Raw genomic sequence first — 17,674 nt, 5'->3', positions numbered from 1 at the left:
ATAGGACTAGTGACTTCTCATAGAAGCAGAAATGACAGATATATGAATGCAAGCAGAACCATAAAGGTGCCCAAGTATTTTATAAATGTCTAATTTAAATGTAGGACACTTTCAGTGTGTAACATATGGACGTTTATGAACGTCAGAATTCTTGTACAACTTAGATAAAATGCATATGGAAAAGCAAATGACCAAACTCCAGGCAGCACATAGAATTTACAAGGGAGACTGCAGGTGCTGGGAATCCAGAGCAACACAATCAAAATGCAGAAGAACACAGCAGGTCAGGACACATCTACGGAGGGAAATAAAGAGCAAGACCCTTCATCAGGACTGTAAGAAGCTGGCAGGTGATAGATGAGACCAGGTGAAGGGGGGGCGGGGTGTGGGAGGATGTAAGAAGCTGGCAGATGATAGATGAGACCAGGTGAAAAGGTGTGGGGGGTGTGGGAGGATGTAAGAAGCTGGGAGGTGATAGATGAGACCAGGTGAAGGGGGGGTGGTGGGAGGATGTAAGAAGCTGGGAGGTGATAGATGGAAGAGGTAAATGGCTGAAGAAGAAGGAATCTAATGGCAGAGCAAAGTGCACCAAGGAAGAAAGGGAAGGAGGAGGGAGCCCAGAAGGAGGTGATGGATAGGTCATGAGGACGGAGGAAGAGGAAAAGTAAGTTTGAGAGGGTAACCAGAATGGGGAATGAAAAAACAGAAAAGGAGAGTGGAAAAAAGCGAGTGAGGAAGAAATTACTGGAAGTTATCAAAATGAATGTTCATGCCATTAGGTGGGAATGTCAAATACTAGAGGATAGACAGTATATTTAAAGTGAGAGGTGGAAGTGTAAAGGCACTATGTAGAACAATTTTGTTTTATGTAGAGAGCGGTTGGTGTCTGGGACACGTTGCCACGGGTAGTGATGAAAACAGACATGATAATGGTGTTTAAGAAGCTTTTAGACTGGCACATGAATATACAGGAATGGAGGGGTATGGATTATCTACAGGTATATCAGATTAATTTAAATCATCATCATGTTTGGCACAGACACTGTGTTACTGTGCTGTACCTTTGTATGTTCTGTGTTTGTGTCTTTGGGAGATGGGAAGAGACTAGAGGACCAGGATGAAATCCACAGGGTGAATATGCAGACAGAACCAAAATCAGGATGAATTCCAGTGAGCTGGAGCTAGGAGGTAACTGCACGATCTGTTGCACCACCATACCAGCCACCGATGTTGGAGTTTCCAGAGCCATGGCTAATGAAGCCAGGCCTGGTCTTCAAGAAACCATTTTTCCACACCTCTTTACCTCATTTTACAACTTGAATTTTGATGACATTTGTGAACAAATTGAAAGTTGTTCTCCAAGAACCTGTGTAGTACTACATTGATTTTGCTCGTCAACTAGCTATTGAGAGACTAAGTTGCTTCAGGTTTATTTGGAGCACATTGTATAGTACGGGTGCTTTCAATAATTTAGTATACATTCAGTGGTCACTTTATTGGTATAGGAGGTACCTAATAAAATGGCCACTGTGTGCATATCCATGATCTTGTGCTGCTTCAAGGTTCGACGTATTGTGCGTTCAGATATTCTCTTCTGCACACTGCTGTGCTAATGACCGCTGTGGTCATTTGAGTTTCTGTTACCTTCCTGTCAACTTGAACCAGTCTGGCCATTCTCCTCTGACCTCTCATTAAGAAGGTGTTTTTGCCCACAAAACTACTGCTCACTGGATGTTTACTTTTTGGGTTTTTTTGCACTATTCTCTGTAAACTCAAGAAACTATTGTCCTTGAAAATCCCAGGAGATCAGCAGTTACTGAGATGCACAAACCACCCATCTACAACAACAATCATTCCAGTCACACTCACTTAGATCACATTTCTTCTGCAGTCAGATGTGATGTGGTCATGAGAGTGTGGAACGAGCTGCCATCGCAAGTGAAGCATGTAAGCCGATTTCAACGTTTCAGAGAAGTTTGGATAGGTACGTAGACAGGAGGGGTATTGAAGCCTGAGGTCTGGGTACAGGTTGATGTAACTAGGCATGGACTAGATGGGCCTGTTTCTGTTTCTGGGCTGTACCTTTCTATGGCTATCTTAGGTCCAAGCAACAACTATACCTCTTGACCGTGTCTGCATGCCTTTATGGGTTGTTGCTGCCACATGATTGACTGATTAGATGTTTGTATTAATCAACCTAATGTACCTAATAAAGTGGCTACTGAGTGTACAAGTGGAATTGTACTATTTGCTCATAATTTTGATGAAGTTGTTCATCATTTAGTGATTTCTTTGGAAAATAGCTGATACCAGTTCTTCATTTGTTCAGAAGATTTGATTGTCAGGGCAAAGCGCAATTATGAATGCAGAGTTTTGCATATTCCCATACAGTGCTATGCAAAATTCTACATTTGTATATTTTTTATAAATGTTGTCTTGGATGTTTATTTTTTGTCTTCTGCATTAGTGTGTCAGTAGAAAAGAATAAATTTTAGATTTCCAAACATTCATTTTCCAAAATCAATAAAATGTTACAGAGAAATTTTTGTATTTCTTTAAAGAAAGTAATATATTAAGTAATAGCAACGCAAAAAAATGCTGGAGGAACTCAGTAAGCCAGGCAGCATGAATGGAAAAGAGTAAACAGTCAACGTTTCTGGTTGAGTCCTGATGAAGGATCTCAGTCCGGAACATCAGCTGTTCCCTCTTTTCCATAGAAGCTGCCTGGCCTGCTGAGTTCCTCCAGTATTTTGAGTGTGTTGCTTGGATTTCCAGTATCTGCTGATTTTCTTTTGTTTATATTAAGCAATAGACCACCTTTCAAATAAAAATGTGATTACTTTGCAGGTATACAGCCCAGTACATGACTAAACAAAGATATAAATTACCAAGAAAGTAGACGAAGGAAAGGTTGTGGGTGTTGTCTACATGGACTTCAGTAAGGCCTTTGACAAGGTCCCACATGGGTGGTTAATTCAGAAGGTTCAGACACTCGGTATCCAAGGAGAGGTTGTAAACTGGATTCGAAATTGGCTGTGTGGGAGAAGACAGAGAGTGGTAGTGGACTTATCAGACTGGAGGCCTGGGAATAGTGGTGTGCCTCAAGGATCTGTGCTGGGACCATTGTTGTTTTGTGTCTATATCAATGATCTAGATAATAATGTGGTAAATTGGATCAACAAGTTTGCTGATGACACTAAGATTAGAGACGTTGTGGACAGCGAGGAAGGCTTTCAAAGCTTGCAGAGGGATCTGGACCAACTGGAAAAATGGGCCAGAAACTGGCAGATGGAATTTAATGCAGGCAAGTGTGAGGTGTTGCATTTTGGAAGGACAAATCAAGGTAGGACATACACAGTAAATGGTAGGGCACTGAGGAGTGCGGAGGAACAAAGAGATCTGGGAGTTCAGATACGTAATTCCCTGAAAGTGGCGTCACAGGTAGACAGGGTTGTAAAGAAGGCTTTTGACATCCTGGCATTCATAAATCAAAGTATTGAGTATAGGAGTTAGGATGTTATGGGGAGGTTGTATAAGACATTGGTGAGGCCAAATTTGGAGTATTGTCTACAGTTCCGGTCACCTAACTGTAGGAAGGATATCAGTAAGATTGAAAGAGTACAGAGAAGATTTACTAGGATGTTGCCGGGTCTTCAGGAGTTGAGTTGCAGGGAAAGATTGAACAGGTTTGGACTTTATTCCTTGGAGTGTAGAAGAATGAGGGGAGATTTGATAGAGGTTTACAAAATTATGAGGGGTATAGACTGAGTAAATGTGAATAGGCTCTTTCCGTTTAGATTAGGAGAGATCAATACGAGAGGACATGGCTTTAGGGTGAAAGGTTTAGGGGGAACATTAGGGGGAACTTCTTCACTCAGAGAGTGGTTGGAGTGTGGAATGAGCTGCCATCTGACGTGCTATCTGATTTTGGGAATAGATTTGTTTTCCAGCAAGACAATGACTCCAAGCATAAAGTCCAAAGCTACACAGGAATGGCTTAAAACAACAAATTTAATGTCCTGGAGTAGCCAAATCTGAGTCCAGACCTCAATCCAGTTAAGAATTGGTGGCTGGACTTGAAAAGGTCTGTTTAGTCACGATCTCCATGCAATGTAACAGAGCTTGAGCAGTTTTGTAAAGAACTTTTTCTTCACTCAGAGAGTGATGGGAGTGTGGAACGAGCTGCCATCTGACGTGGTAAATGCGCGCTCAGTCTTAAGTTTTAAGAATAAATTGGATATGTACATGGATGGGAGAGGTCTGGAGGGTTACGGACTGGATGCAGGTCAATGGGACTAGCGGAATAATGTTTCGGCACAGACTAGAAAGGCTGAATGGCCTGTTTTCTGTGCTGTAGTGTACTATGGTTCTGAGAATGGGAAAAAAATTGCAGTGTCCAGATGTGCAAAGCTGATAGAGACCTTCCTACACAGACTCAAGGATGTAATTGTTGACAAAGATGCATCTACTAAATACTGACTTGAAGGGAGTGAATACTTATGCAATCAATTATTTTGTGTTTCATATTTGTGATTAATTTAGATCACTTTGTCGAGATCTGTTTTCAATTTGACACGAAAGAGCCTTTTTCTGTTGATCAGTGTCAAAAAAACCAAATTAAATCTACTGTGAATCAATGTTATAAAATAATAAAACATGAAAATTTCCAAGGGGGTTGAATACTTTTTATAGGCAGTGTAAGTTTCAAGATGTGCTGTCTAAGCTTTTCTGAAGAAGCAGAAAGAAATAGTGAAGATTGAGGACCAGAAACGCTGTGTTTGGCCATGGAAAGTAAGAGCAGCAGACGAGAGATACATCAAACTGACGTCCCTTCTAAATTGGTAGAAGTCCAGCAATGCTATAGTGCTGAACTCACAGAAACCACTGGAACCCCTCTACAATCTGGAGAACTCTTGTCAGAAGTGGTTCTCATGGAACAGCTGCTAAAAAAGCTATTCCTCTGAAGTGGAAACAAAGCCAAAAGACTCACCTACATACAAAAACATACTGAACATTGGGAGCAAGTGCTGTGGACAGATGAGTCAAAATTTGAATTTTTTGGCTCAAACAGGCCGCAGTCCGTAGAAGAGCTAGAGAGCACAGCATTCCAGCAAACAGAGAAGCATGGTGGAGGTTCCCTACAGGTTTGGGTTTTCATATCTGCAAATGTAGTTGGAGATCTGGTCAGAATTAATGGAATCTCAATGTTGAGAAGTACAAGCAGGTTTTCATCCATCTTGCAATACCATCGTGGAGGCATCTGATAGGTTTTAACTTCGTTCTGAAGCAGGATAATAACCCCTAACACACGGCCAAAATCATAAAGAACTATCTTCATCAAAAAGAAAAAGAAGAAGCTCTATAACAGCAGGTATGGCTTCCACAGAGCCTTGATCTCAACATCGTTAAGGCTGTCTGGGAATACATGTAGAGACAGAAGCAAGTAAGACAGCCAAAGTCTACAGAAGAACTATGGCAAGTTGTCCAAGATCCTTGGAACAACCTACCAGCCGATCTTCTGGACATTCACATCAGTCTGGAGTTTCATGGCTACCATTACTAATGCCAGGTTTTTTTTTTAGGGCTGTTGAAATATTTCAGTTTCACTTCCCAGGTGTCATTGTAGGATTTAAATGTATATCTCTGGATCAGTTATACAGATCTTTAGATACTGGTATTGACAGGTTAACTACTATTTTCTAGATGCAATTTTAAGGAACTAATCCCATTATATAAAAGGCTCTTCCAACATCTTGTTTCCAATTGACTATTTGCCGCAACCTTGTAGTGTATCTTCCATTTGGCCAGATTTCTTTCCTTCTCTTGCTGCTCCTGCCATTTGTTATGATACTGAAATCATTTTAATTCATATCAAAAAAACTAGAATTGCAAGGTCAAGTATAGCAGTTCATTTTTCCTTGGGAATATTCAGTATTATGTGAGGTTGAGCATGGTGTCTATATGTAGAGTGTTATATTCCAAACAGTTGTATATTCTTAACAGGTTGTTATATGGGCAATAACAGGATTGATGACTGGCACATTTTCTCTGTGATTTAACAGACTTTAGCAGTCCAGTCCACAATGAACTTCGTAGTAGTTGGCAAATAGACATAAACTCGGGCTAAATAGCACTCACTAAATTACCGATTAATAAAATTAACATACCACAAGTAGGAGTCTAAGTGCCAACACTGGTTTCCAGGCTGTGGAATAAAAATGACAGCAAACAACAGTTCCCATTAACAGCTTGTCCAGCAATCTTTACAAATAATAATATGATGTGCATATACTATAGCACATTCCTAGGTATTCATCAAGTAAATTAAAAGTTTACTTTCCTGATATTTTGAATTCAGGTTAATTATGAGCATTAATTTTGACTCTTACGAAGGTATTATTCTCAGAAATGCTTAAGTTATTATTTGAGAGTTTATCATAAACATGAGAAAATCAGGAGATGCTGGAAATCCAAAGCAATACACACAAAATGCTGGAGGATCTCAGCGGACCAAGCAGCATCTATGGAAAAGAGTGAACAGTTGATATTTTGGGCCAAGACCATTCATCAGTACTGGAAAGGAAGAGAAGTTAGAGAAAGAAGATGGGGGGGGGGGAACGGGAGAAAGAAATACAAGGTGTTAGGTGAGAGGTGAAACCAGGAGAGGGTAAAGTAAAGAGCTAGGAAGTTTGTTGGATGAGAGTTCTTGGCTTACTGTTTATGCAAGTTCCTGATTTCAAAGACGTTGTTACCTATCAGAGATCTGGCATGCTACACAGAAGCTAGACTATAAAATCTGTATAATAATGACACATTAAAGCTATTAATTTGAATAGAACTTCTCTATTTGGCAAGCCAGTGCCAGGAAAATTCTAATCTCTAAAGGGAATATTAATTTGTCCTGCTCAGTTGCAGGTGACAAAACAATACTGTTGTCCAATAGTGGCATCATTCCACATCTTGAGTAGCAAATCTGCTAGGGGGTCCAGATGAATAGGAAGAGGACCACATATCATTACTTCAACCAATACCAGGCGCATATTAGGAGCACTACCTATACACAGACACTGCTAATTAACATTTTCATGGATTTTTAAAATGGCTTAGACTTATCAATTGACTTTTTGTGTCTCCCAGGTAACTGAAATTTTCTACATCTACATTGAATTTATGCAGGGTTTCATACAAATGTTTGAGGCTATTTATTTCTGTAGCACATTACAACTGATAAAAGCTAATCATTTGAACTTTCTATTTGGATCAATTAGTTGGCAACTTGCATGAAAGTACATTTATCTGGTGGTTGACTGTTATTTTTACTAATTGTATTTTAGTTTTCATTTAAGGAGACAGCTATCATGAAAGTAAATAAGATCCTTGTACACTTTAGGTGATGAAGATGGCAGTCAGGAAGCAGCAGAATCGGATGGAGAAAAGCCAAGCCAGTCTAACTTGGAGCTGGAAGACTGGAATGGACCAGGTACATCTCAGCTTTCCCCCATCTATTTTATTTCTTTATTTTTGTTACTGTGAATATTGCTTTATCAGATAATCAAATTACATACTGTAGCTGATAAATTTTATTTTTATTCTAAATGTGTGTAAAGATGCTGTTAGAATTTAATTTGCTTTTGACCTTTGTGATAATACATTATAAAGTAGAAGCTGCTGCATGATCTGAAAACACCTGTTTAGAGGCTTTTCTTAGTTGAGGAAAAGTTTTTTTTAATGTCAAGTGAAAATAGATGACTGCTTTTGAGCAGGCCTGCAATTGCTCTCCATCAATTATAAATACGTCTCTTTTCCAAATGAGGGATCCAGTTTTGTTTCAATGTCCTTACCAACTTGATATAAATGAATAAGACTGGAATCTGTATCAGTAAACAAGATAGCTGGAGGAACTGGGTGAATCAGGCAGCATCTATCACCATGGGAGACCTGAGGCATTGACTGTCCGTTTCCTCTGCAGGTACTACCTGGCTTGCTGAGTTCCCCCGGTGTCTTGTTTATTCTTTGACAATTCAAATTTTTTAATATGTAAAAGCCTCATCTCCACTTACCCATCCTACTGCCCAATGCCAATCCTTGCCCGAATCCTGAAGTTTGTTCCACTTCCATCAACTTTAATGGGGTGAGAGTGGGTAACCTGACACTCTGGGTTTCCTTGCATGAGTTACACCAGCCAACAATATAAATGCCAGGGCCCAGAAAATCTGACCGCAGGGAATCTTGGAGATGGTTCCAGATCTGCTTCCATTATTTTGCTGTGCCACTCTAAGTGAATGGGTGAGATAAGACTGTGAAGAGGACTTTTCCCGATGGTAAATGAGCTTTTGAGGGCATTAGGATAGATGATGGGCAAGATGGGATATACCCCAGGTTACTATGGCACATGAAAGTTATGAGTAAAATCTGTCAGAACACGACACTTTGAAATGAATTGTGAAATAATTGAAATTATCAGAAATACTTAACTAAAAAGGGAGAATTTCAATGTTTTAATTTGCATTTCTTATTATTTTTATCTATCAAGAACAGGAGTAAAGGTGATTTACCCTTGAGGCTGCTATACCAATCTTGGCCTCAAACCACCTCCCCACTCTCCCTGCCATACCTCGTAACTCCTTTGCAATTAACATTTTTGCTAGTTTCCACCTTGAATATATTCAGTAATTCTATCTCCACAATTCTTGGAGAGCAGTGATGGGTGCTGGTACATGATCTGGAGTACTGAAACACTTTCAGTAATACTGAAGTACATTATCTGATGTTTTTTTCATGTTCTGCCCTCCAGTTCTTTAGACTTTTATCCCATACCCACATTGTTCATTAATTTCACAGCCCTTTTTCATCAGTAACTCACAATGTATTGTAGGTTTTCGCAAATAGAAATGGCAGAGGTGCCTTATGTCTAAGAAGAAAAGTGGCAACTCATTTATTGTGCTCCAAAAATCTCAACACGAAGTGCAGGAAAAGTAATTGACATCATTACATCAGGCCAGCCTCCACTCCATTAAAGTGAACCTCCACTCAATGTCAGTGGCTATGAATTGTGTCCCCCCAGAATTCACTAAAACCGGCATTGTGAGCCTGTCCGGAGCTCGGATGAGCCGCCCGGTTCGGATCCTATGTTCCATGGGTGGAAGCATAGCAGAGGCCTTTGGCTTGTCGAGAGATGCTCATGGTCACGTCGTGATGGCAGGGGCATGGTGGCAGAATTCCCCATATCTTGGTGGGGCAGTTTAAGGTGATCTACCGAAATACATTTATGCTTACCCCTCTTAGCTATGATAAAAGTCTTTTCTCTTCATTCTAAAATGCAGAATGGGCCATTGTAAGAGGGGGCCTAAGTGGATGTTGGAGTGCATCATTGTGGATGAAATCAAACGAGGTGGAATGTAGGTCAACAGGAACCCAAGAGTGCTGTATGCCATGATGGGAGGTAGGAATAGGAGAGAAGGAATTGAATTTACTGGGGAAGGCCCACCAGATGGTTGTGGCATCAGGAATTAAATCACCTCACACTCATAATGACTGCCGGTATACTAATTCAGCCATGGACAACTGCAGGTCCTCTTTTGGAGCTGGTCTGAGCCCCAGCAGGACCCACAGGAGACGATCATGCCAACAGTCATCCAGGGAAGCCCTTAGAGCAGCCTTTAAGGAGCGGTGAAACCACTTGCATAGGCTATTGGACTGTGGGTGATATGCTGTGGTGTAATGTAGCCTAATGCTGAGGTTCCAGGCCTTCACAGCCCGGACGTCTGCTATGAATTGGGGACTGGGGTCAGCAGAAATACCAGATGGGTGCCAAACCGAGCAACCCAGGTGCTGATGAATGCTTGAGCCACGTCTGCGGCCGTCATTGACGCTGGTGGGACAACCTCTGGCCACCTGGTGCTACGGTCCAGCATAGTAGTAAAGAGGTGCACGAAGCTGCGTGAGGGCGGCAAGAGGACCAACAAGGTCCATTTTGACATGGTCAAGCTATCTCTCAGGGACCTCAAAAGGTGTCAATGGATATGACGGTTAATTTTTGCCCACTAGCACTCCAATTGTGCATGTCCTTTCTAAGGACATGCCACACAAGCTTTGGTACAACCAGTTTCTGTGAGACCTTTTGGCCCGGATGTGGGAGGACATGTATGGAGTCCACCTCCAGTTTGTGGGCAGTATGGAGTGAGGGGGGCTGGTTGAGACATCACACAGGAGAAAAACCACAGCTTCCCCGAACTTAATGGCAGCCAACCGCTGGCCTGTTACTGCTGTTCAGTAAGCCTGGATCTCTGGGTCAGTAGCTTGGTCAGCTACTGTGCCGGCATAGTCAATCAACCCCTTTGTGTACGACCTTAATAGCTGGCCATGAGAGGCAATTGGCCATGGCATTATTTTACCCCTTGATACGTTGTATATCAGTTGTGATTCTGATATGTTGTCCAGTTGGCATTGTTGCCATGCAGACCAAGGGTCTGATATTTTGGCCATTGTTTGCATGAGGGATTTGTGGTCAACACACACTGTGAATTGGCAACCCTCTAGAAGGAAACTAAAATATTGGACAGCCAGATAGAGACCAAGAAGCTCATGGTCAAATGTGCTGTACTTCCTTTCAGAGGGACGGAGCTGCCGACTGAAGAACGTGAGCGACTGCCACATGCCTCCAACCACTGTTTGTGCACAGCACTGACTACAAGTAGTAATAGCTATAGGTGCTTTGGAGAGTGTTGTGCCAACAGGGTTGCATTGGAAAGAGCTCATTTGGTGTCATCAAATACCCTGGTCATGTCCGCTGACCAGTTGAGCATGTGATTAGTGGTATTGCCTTTAAACGCACTATATAGGGAGAGCAGAAGTTCAGCAGCTTGCAGAATGAAGCGGTGATAGAAATTCACCATATTGCAGAACTCCTGTAGTTTATTAGTAGTGTAAGGTGATGAGAAATCCACAATATTGGCTACTTTTGATGGGAGAGGTTCCGCACCTATTGTGGAGATGCAAAGGCCAAGAAAGTTAATGGTTGACAATCCAAACTGTCATTTAGCAGGGTTAGTAATCAACCCGTGTTGCCTTAAGTGCTCAAAAAGTGTGCGGAGCTGAGATACAGGCTCGGATTTGGATGCACTAGCAACAAGTATGTCATCCAGGTAAACTAAAAGAAAATATAAATATTTTAATACAGAGTCCATCAGCCATTGGAAAATCTCTGCTGCATTTTTCAGCCTAAGCAGCATGCGTAGAAAATGAAAGAACCCAAACGGGGTTATCACAGCCATCTTGAGAATGTCCTCCCAGCACATGGGCACCTGATGGTAGCCTCTAACTAGATCTACTTTTGAAAAAGATGAACTTTTTGGCTAGGTGTGTTGTAAAGAGCTGGATGTGTGGGACCGGGTAATGATGGGAGGTGTTGGCCTCGTTAAGACGTCGGTGATCACCACATGGACAGCAACCACCATCGGATTTAGGGACCATATGGAGGGGTGAAGCCCAGGGACTCTTCGACTGGTGTACAAGGCCAAGTCTTTCCATGTTGGCAAACTCAGCCTTCGTGGTTGTCAGCTTTTCTGGGTCCAGTCTACCCTTGCGGGCATGGGCTGGCGCGCCAGTTACAGAAATATAGTGCTCGATCCCATGTTTTGTGGCTAGTGGTAAATGAGGGCTTGGTGAGGTCTGGGAATTCACTCAGCAGTTGAGTAAACTCGTGTGTGGTAGTGCATGCACTTGACAGAGACGTTGTGGAGAACTTACTGGGAGAGCAAAGTAACGACCCAAAAGTTGTTGACATACACAAGTCAGCCTATTCTTACGATTGACCAGTAGTCTTTGAGCACACAGGAAATCTGCACTGAGCAGAGGTCTAGCCACTTTAGGCAGGATGAAATCCCAAGTGTAATGTTGTCCACTGAAGTGGTGTGTCATCTGTTGTGTCCCATAAGTCTGGATTTTGCTGTGGTTAGTGGCCTCTGGTGAGGTTTCATCGCTCTTTGCCTTCTCATCAATAGGCGAAGCTGGCAGCACGGTCACTTGAGCACCTGTGTTACACAGGAAGCGTTGCCCTGAGGGTGTACATAATGAACAGTAGACGGCCCTGGCAGCTGAAACACATGGTGTTGACGGACCTCTCTTGTCTCGATGCGCTGGCACAGTTGAAGCTGCAAGGTGGTTGGCACTTCCAAGCATTGGTACCAAGGAAGTGTGGCAAAAAGACGGGCTCAGTGTTGGTGGATTCGCAGGCCTGTGTGTCATAGAAACATAGAAAATAGGTGCAGGAGTAGGCCATTCGGCCCTTCGAGCCCGCACCGCCATTTATTATGATCATGGCTGATCCTTATGTTGGGGTCCTTGCTGACCGTGCTTATTGAGGTAGAGAAAGGAGGAAGAATGATGCGCCGCTGGCTGGCTGAATGCAGACTATCAGCCATTTTAGCAAGCTCCCTATTGTCCTTCATGGCTGCCTTGGTGAGGGCAATGTGAACTTGATCAGGCATTCGCTGCATGAAGAGTTCTTTAAAAATAAAACAAGGATGGTGATTTCCCAGGAGATTCAGGAGAGTCCATTAGCTCCGATGGCTTGGTATCGGCGAAGCTGGGCAAGGGGAGCAAATGTCTGGCATTCTCCAATTCCGATAGTCCAAAAGGGTGAGTTTTTAGTGATCAGTGTTGTGCTCAGATGGGTGTCCTAGTAGACTCACCACTCTTGCAGCCACGGAGTTGCTGAGAGACGCTACCACATCGAAATATTTGGTGTTGGTGGAGATTTCTCGCAGCGTAATTGAGCCTTAGCATGTACAAACCAAGCAATGGCATTTTGCTCCCAAAGCTCCGTCAGTTTCAAAGTGACTGTGTTGGCCGTCACATTCAATAACTCTGGATTTGTCCTAGAGCATTAGGGTCACCAATGTCAATATTCACAAATAAAAACAGTGGAGGCATTTTATGATGAAGAAAAATTGTAGCAACTCATTTATTGTACTCCAAACACTGAACACAAGGTGTCGTAAAAGTACTTTACATCAGACCAGCCTCTTAAAGTGAACCCCAACTCAATGCTGGTGGCTGTGAATTCTGTACATTTCCATCTATTAAATTACCCCACAGTGTTGCAGCACATCAGCTGACATTTCCACATATACTGCAGTTTTCCACTCTGCGCTATGGTAGTCCAAATCAGAATCACTTTATTGCCAGTATGTAAAACATACCAGACCAGTGTGTTGGCGCGTGGCCAAGTGGTTAAGGCGTTTGCCTAGTGATTTGAAGGCTGCTAATTTGAGCCTTGGCTGAGGCAGTGTGTTGTATCCTTGAGCAAGGCATTGCTCTGCGACGACACCGGTGCCAAGCTGTATGGGTCCTAATGCCCTTTCCTTGGGACAACATCGGTGGCGTGGAGAAGGGAGACTTGCAGCATGGGCAACTGTTGGTCTTACATACAACCTTGGAAACCTTCCAAGGTGCAAATCCATGGTCTCATGAAACTAACGGATGCCTATAAAAACTTACCAGACCAGAATTGATTGTGATTTGATGCCAAGCATATAACACAGGATATTACCATAACAGACAACACAGTAGCAACCAACAATTTTCAAGACAATAGTGTATACAGCCAAAAGCAATCAACAATTAGTGCAATAATCAAACTTAAATGTGAATATATGAACAGACTAAATAATTATCAATAGAGCAAGGAGAACAGATGTTGTGCAGGGACAATTAGGGTATTATTACACCTGAGTCAGTTTTGTTGGGAAGCTGGAGAGCTACAGGAAAGAAGCTTTGGAGACGAGATGTAGTCCTGATGGTAGTGGACTTGTAGCATATCCCTGATCCCCAATATGGTGAATAAGTGACTGCTAGGATAGGTGGAGTCAGCAGTAATTTTTCCAACTCTTTTCTTCACTATGGTGATGAACAGGTCTTTTAATGTTGGTGGCTGACAGCCAAAGATGTTCTTCACTGAGTGGACCACTTGCTGCAATCTGGACCTGGAGAAGGGGGAGGTGGCGGGTGATAGAAGTAGTCACAACACTCTCAATGATGACTGAGTAAACTATCATCAAGATACACCCTAAGATGTTAAGTTTCCCATGCTGGTGTAGGAAAGACAATCTTTGCTGGGCATTCCTAGAGGTGAATGTAACATGCTTATCCCACTTCAATGTTTTGGTAATGGTAGTCCCCAGGAATTCAAATAACTTGACCACAGCCTGACCATTAATTTCCAAAGGTGCCAGATAGGGGGTTGTCAGTGGAAGTCACTTCTCATTTCCATTGTCTTGATAGCATTAAGCTCCAAATTGTTATGAACACACCGTGCTGCAAGATAGTCTACCTCTCTTTGATATCATTTTTTTTCTTCTTCGGCAGTTGAATGGGGCACGACTGCGCAAGCGTGTGTAAGTCGGACCGTGAGGCAGCGGGAGTATTTAAAAGAGAGCAGTTTATGGAAGTCGGTCATTTTCTTAGGCAGTTGAACAGGGCATGACTGCGCCAGCGCATGTAAGTCGGACTGTGAGGTAGCGGGAATATTTAAAAGAGAGCAGATTAACGGAGCGGGTGATGGAGTAGAGGGGGACAGAGTAGGAAGGCTTTGGCTCCTGAGGCTTCGGCGAGCAGAGGCTGAGGAAGAGGTTCACTCCAAGTGTGGTAAGGCCGGGTAAGTTCCTTTAATAAATCTAATTACCTTAAGAGTAGGTAATAGAGGCAGTTGAGTGCTCTGTTTGCAGGATGTGGGAAGTCAGGGTGAGCACAATTGTCCCTAATAACTACACCTGCGAAAGGTACATCCAGCTGCAGCTCCTGACAAACCGAGTTAGGGAACTGGAGCTGGATGAACTTCGGATCATTTGGGAGGCAGAGGCAGAAATAGAGAGGAGTTACAGGGAGATAATTACCCCTAAGGGTCCGGAGACAGGTGACTGTCAGGAGAGGGAAGGGGAATAGACAGAATGAGCAGAGCACCCCTGTGGCCGTACCCACCAGCAATAAGTACATCATTTTGGATACTGTTGATGGGGCGACCTACCAGGGACAAGTTGCAGTGGTTGCGTCTCTGGCACTGAGATGAGACCCTCAACTCAGAAGGGAAGGAAGGGAAAGAGGAGAGCAGTAGTGATTGGGGATTCAATAGTTAGGGGGACAGATAAAGGGTTCTGTGGAAGAGATCGAGAATCCCGGATGGTCTGTTGCCTCCCTGGTGCGAAGGTCCGCGATATCTCGGATCAAGTCCTTGGTATTCTCAAGTGGGAGAGTGAGCAGCCAGATGTCGTGGTCCATGTAGGGACCAATGATGTGGGTAGGAAGAGTGAGGAGGTCCTGAAAGGAGAGTTTATGGAGTTAGGAGCCAAGTTAAAGGACAGGACCTCCAGGATAGCAATCTCAGGATTGCTACCAGTTCCATGTGCAGGCTGGTTTAAAAATAGTAAGATTGAGCAGATCAACACGTGGCTGAAGACATGGTGCAGGAGGGAGGGCTTCAGATTTATAGATAATTGGGCAGTTTTCCAGCGAAGGTGGGGCCTGTTCTGGCAGGACGGTCTACAACTAAACTGGAGGGGAACAAATATTCTTGCAGGTAGATTTGCTAGAGAGGCTCCGGTGGATTTAAACTAGATACGAGGTGGGAGGGGAACTAGAGTGTAGGAACAGATGTAGGGAAGAAGGAAGAAAAAGAAAATAGTAAAGTGGTTTGTACCGTTAGTGATAAACAGAGAGTAAGAGGTGGAAAATTTCTTAAATGCATTTATTTTAATGCTAGGAGCATTATAAGAAAGGTGGAGGAGCTTAAAGCATGGATTGATACCTGGAAGTATGATGAGGTAGCTATTAGTGAAACATGGTTACAGGAGAGGTGTGATTGGCAACTAAATGTTCCTGGATTTAATTGCTTCAGGTGTGATAGAATCGGAGGGACAAGAGGGGGAGGTGTTGCATTGCTTGTCAGAGAAAATATTACAGCGGTGCTCTGGCAGGATAGATCAGAGGGCTCCTCTAGGGAAGCTATTTGGGTGGAATTGAGGAATGGGAAAGGTGTAGTAACTCTTAGGGGGGTGTATTATAGACCACCAAATGGGGAGTGAGAATTGGAAGAGCAAATTTGTAAGGAAATAGCAGATATTTGTAGTAAGCACAAGGTTGTGATTGTGGGAGATGTTCATTTTCCACACACAGATTGGGAAGCCCACACTGTAAAAGGGCTGGATGGTTTGGAGTTTGTAAAATGTGTGCCGGATAGTTTTTTGCACCAATACATAGAGGTACCAACTAGAGAAGGGGCAGTGTTGGATCTCCTGTTAGGGAATGAGATAGGTCAGGTGACGGAGGTTTGTGTTGGGGAGCACTTCGGATCCAGTGATCACAATGCAAAGTTACTTTGCCTCCAGCTTTCATCCTGCCCTCAGGTTTACCTGGTCCATTTCTGACACCTCCCTTCCCTTTCTAGATCTTTCTGTCTCTATCTCTGGAGACAGTTTATCTATTGATGTCTACTATAAGCCTACTGACTCTCACAGCTATCTGGACTATTCCTCTTCTCACCCTGTCTCCTGCAAAAATGCCATCCCCTTCTCGCAATTCCTCCGTCTCCGCCGCATCTGCTCTCAGGATGAGGCTTTTCATTCCAGGATGAGGGAGATGTCCTTTTTTAAAGAAAAGGGCTTCCCTTCCTCCACCATCAACTCTGCTCTCAAACACATCTCCCTCATTTCACGCAAGTTTGCTCTCACTCCATCCTCCCGCTATACTTCCTCCCTTACCACCATTCAGGGCCCCAGACAGTCCTTCCAGGTGAGGCGACACTTCACCTGTGAGTCGGCTGGGGTGATATACTGCATCCGGTGCTCCCGATGTGGCCTTTTATATATTGACGAGACCCGACGCAGACTGGGAGATCGTTTCACTGAACCTCTATGCTCTGTCCGCCAGAGGACGTAGGATCTCGCAGTGACCACACATTTTAATTCCATGTCCCATTCCCATTCTGATATGTCTATCCACGGCCTCCTCTACTGTAAAGATGAAGCCACACTCAGGTTGGAGGAACAACACCTTATATTGTGTCTGGGTAGCCTCCAACCTGATGGCATGAACATTGACTTCTCAAACTTCCGCTAATACTCCACCTCCCCCTCACACCCCATCCGTTATCTATGTATATACTCACATTCTTTCTCGCTCTCCTTTCTCTCCCTCTGTCCCTCTCACTATACCCCTTGCCTATCCTCTGGGTTTCTCCACCCTCCCTTTTCTTTCTCCCTGAGCCTCCTGTCCAATGATCCCCTCCCATCCCTTTTGCCAATCAACTGTCCAGCTCTTGGCTCCATCCCTCCCCCTCCTGGCTTCTCCTACCATTTTTGATCTCCCCCTCCCCCTCTCACTTTCAAATTTCTTACTAGCTCTTCTTTCATTTAGTCCTGACGAAGGGTCTCGGCCCGAAACGTCAACTGTACCTCTTCCTAGAGATGCTGCCTGGCCTGCTGCGTTCACCAACAACTTTGATGTGTGTTGTATTTCATTTGCCACTTCTTTACCCATTCTTCCAATCTATCCAAGTCTCTCTGCAGACTCTCTGTTTCCTCAGCACTACCGGCCCCTCCACCTATCTTTGTATCATCAGCAAACTCAGCCACAAAGCCATCTATTCCATAATCCAAATCGTTGATGTACAACGTAAAAA

The 17,674-nt window shown here is 43.5% G+C and overlaps 1 protein-coding gene across 5 annotated transcripts in view; it reads left to right on the top strand.

Moving 5' to 3' along the window:
* Positions 1–17,674, top strand: part of zfpm2a (zinc finger protein, FOG family member 2a) — a 1,013,454-nt gene that overhangs the window by 393,831 nt on the left and 601,949 nt on the right. For all 5 annotated transcript variants that reach the window (XM_072263394.1, XM_072263386.1, XM_072263377.1 and 2 more), the window contains one exon: positions 7,391–7,480. In XM_072263394.1, the coding sequence (XP_072119495.1) occupies positions 7,391–7,480 (90 nt within the window). The remainder of the gene's footprint in view (positions 1–7,390; positions 7,481–17,674) is intronic.

This window comes from Mobula birostris, chromosome 1 (genome assembly GCF_030028105.1).
Source record: "Mobula birostris isolate sMobBir1 chromosome 1, sMobBir1.hap1, whole genome shotgun sequence".
Lineage (NCBI taxonomy): Eukaryota > Metazoa > Chordata > Chondrichthyes > Myliobatiformes > Myliobatidae > Mobula > Mobula birostris.
The sequence above is the reverse complement of the archived record's forward strand: the minus strand, read 5'-3'. Positions and strand labels throughout refer to the sequence as shown.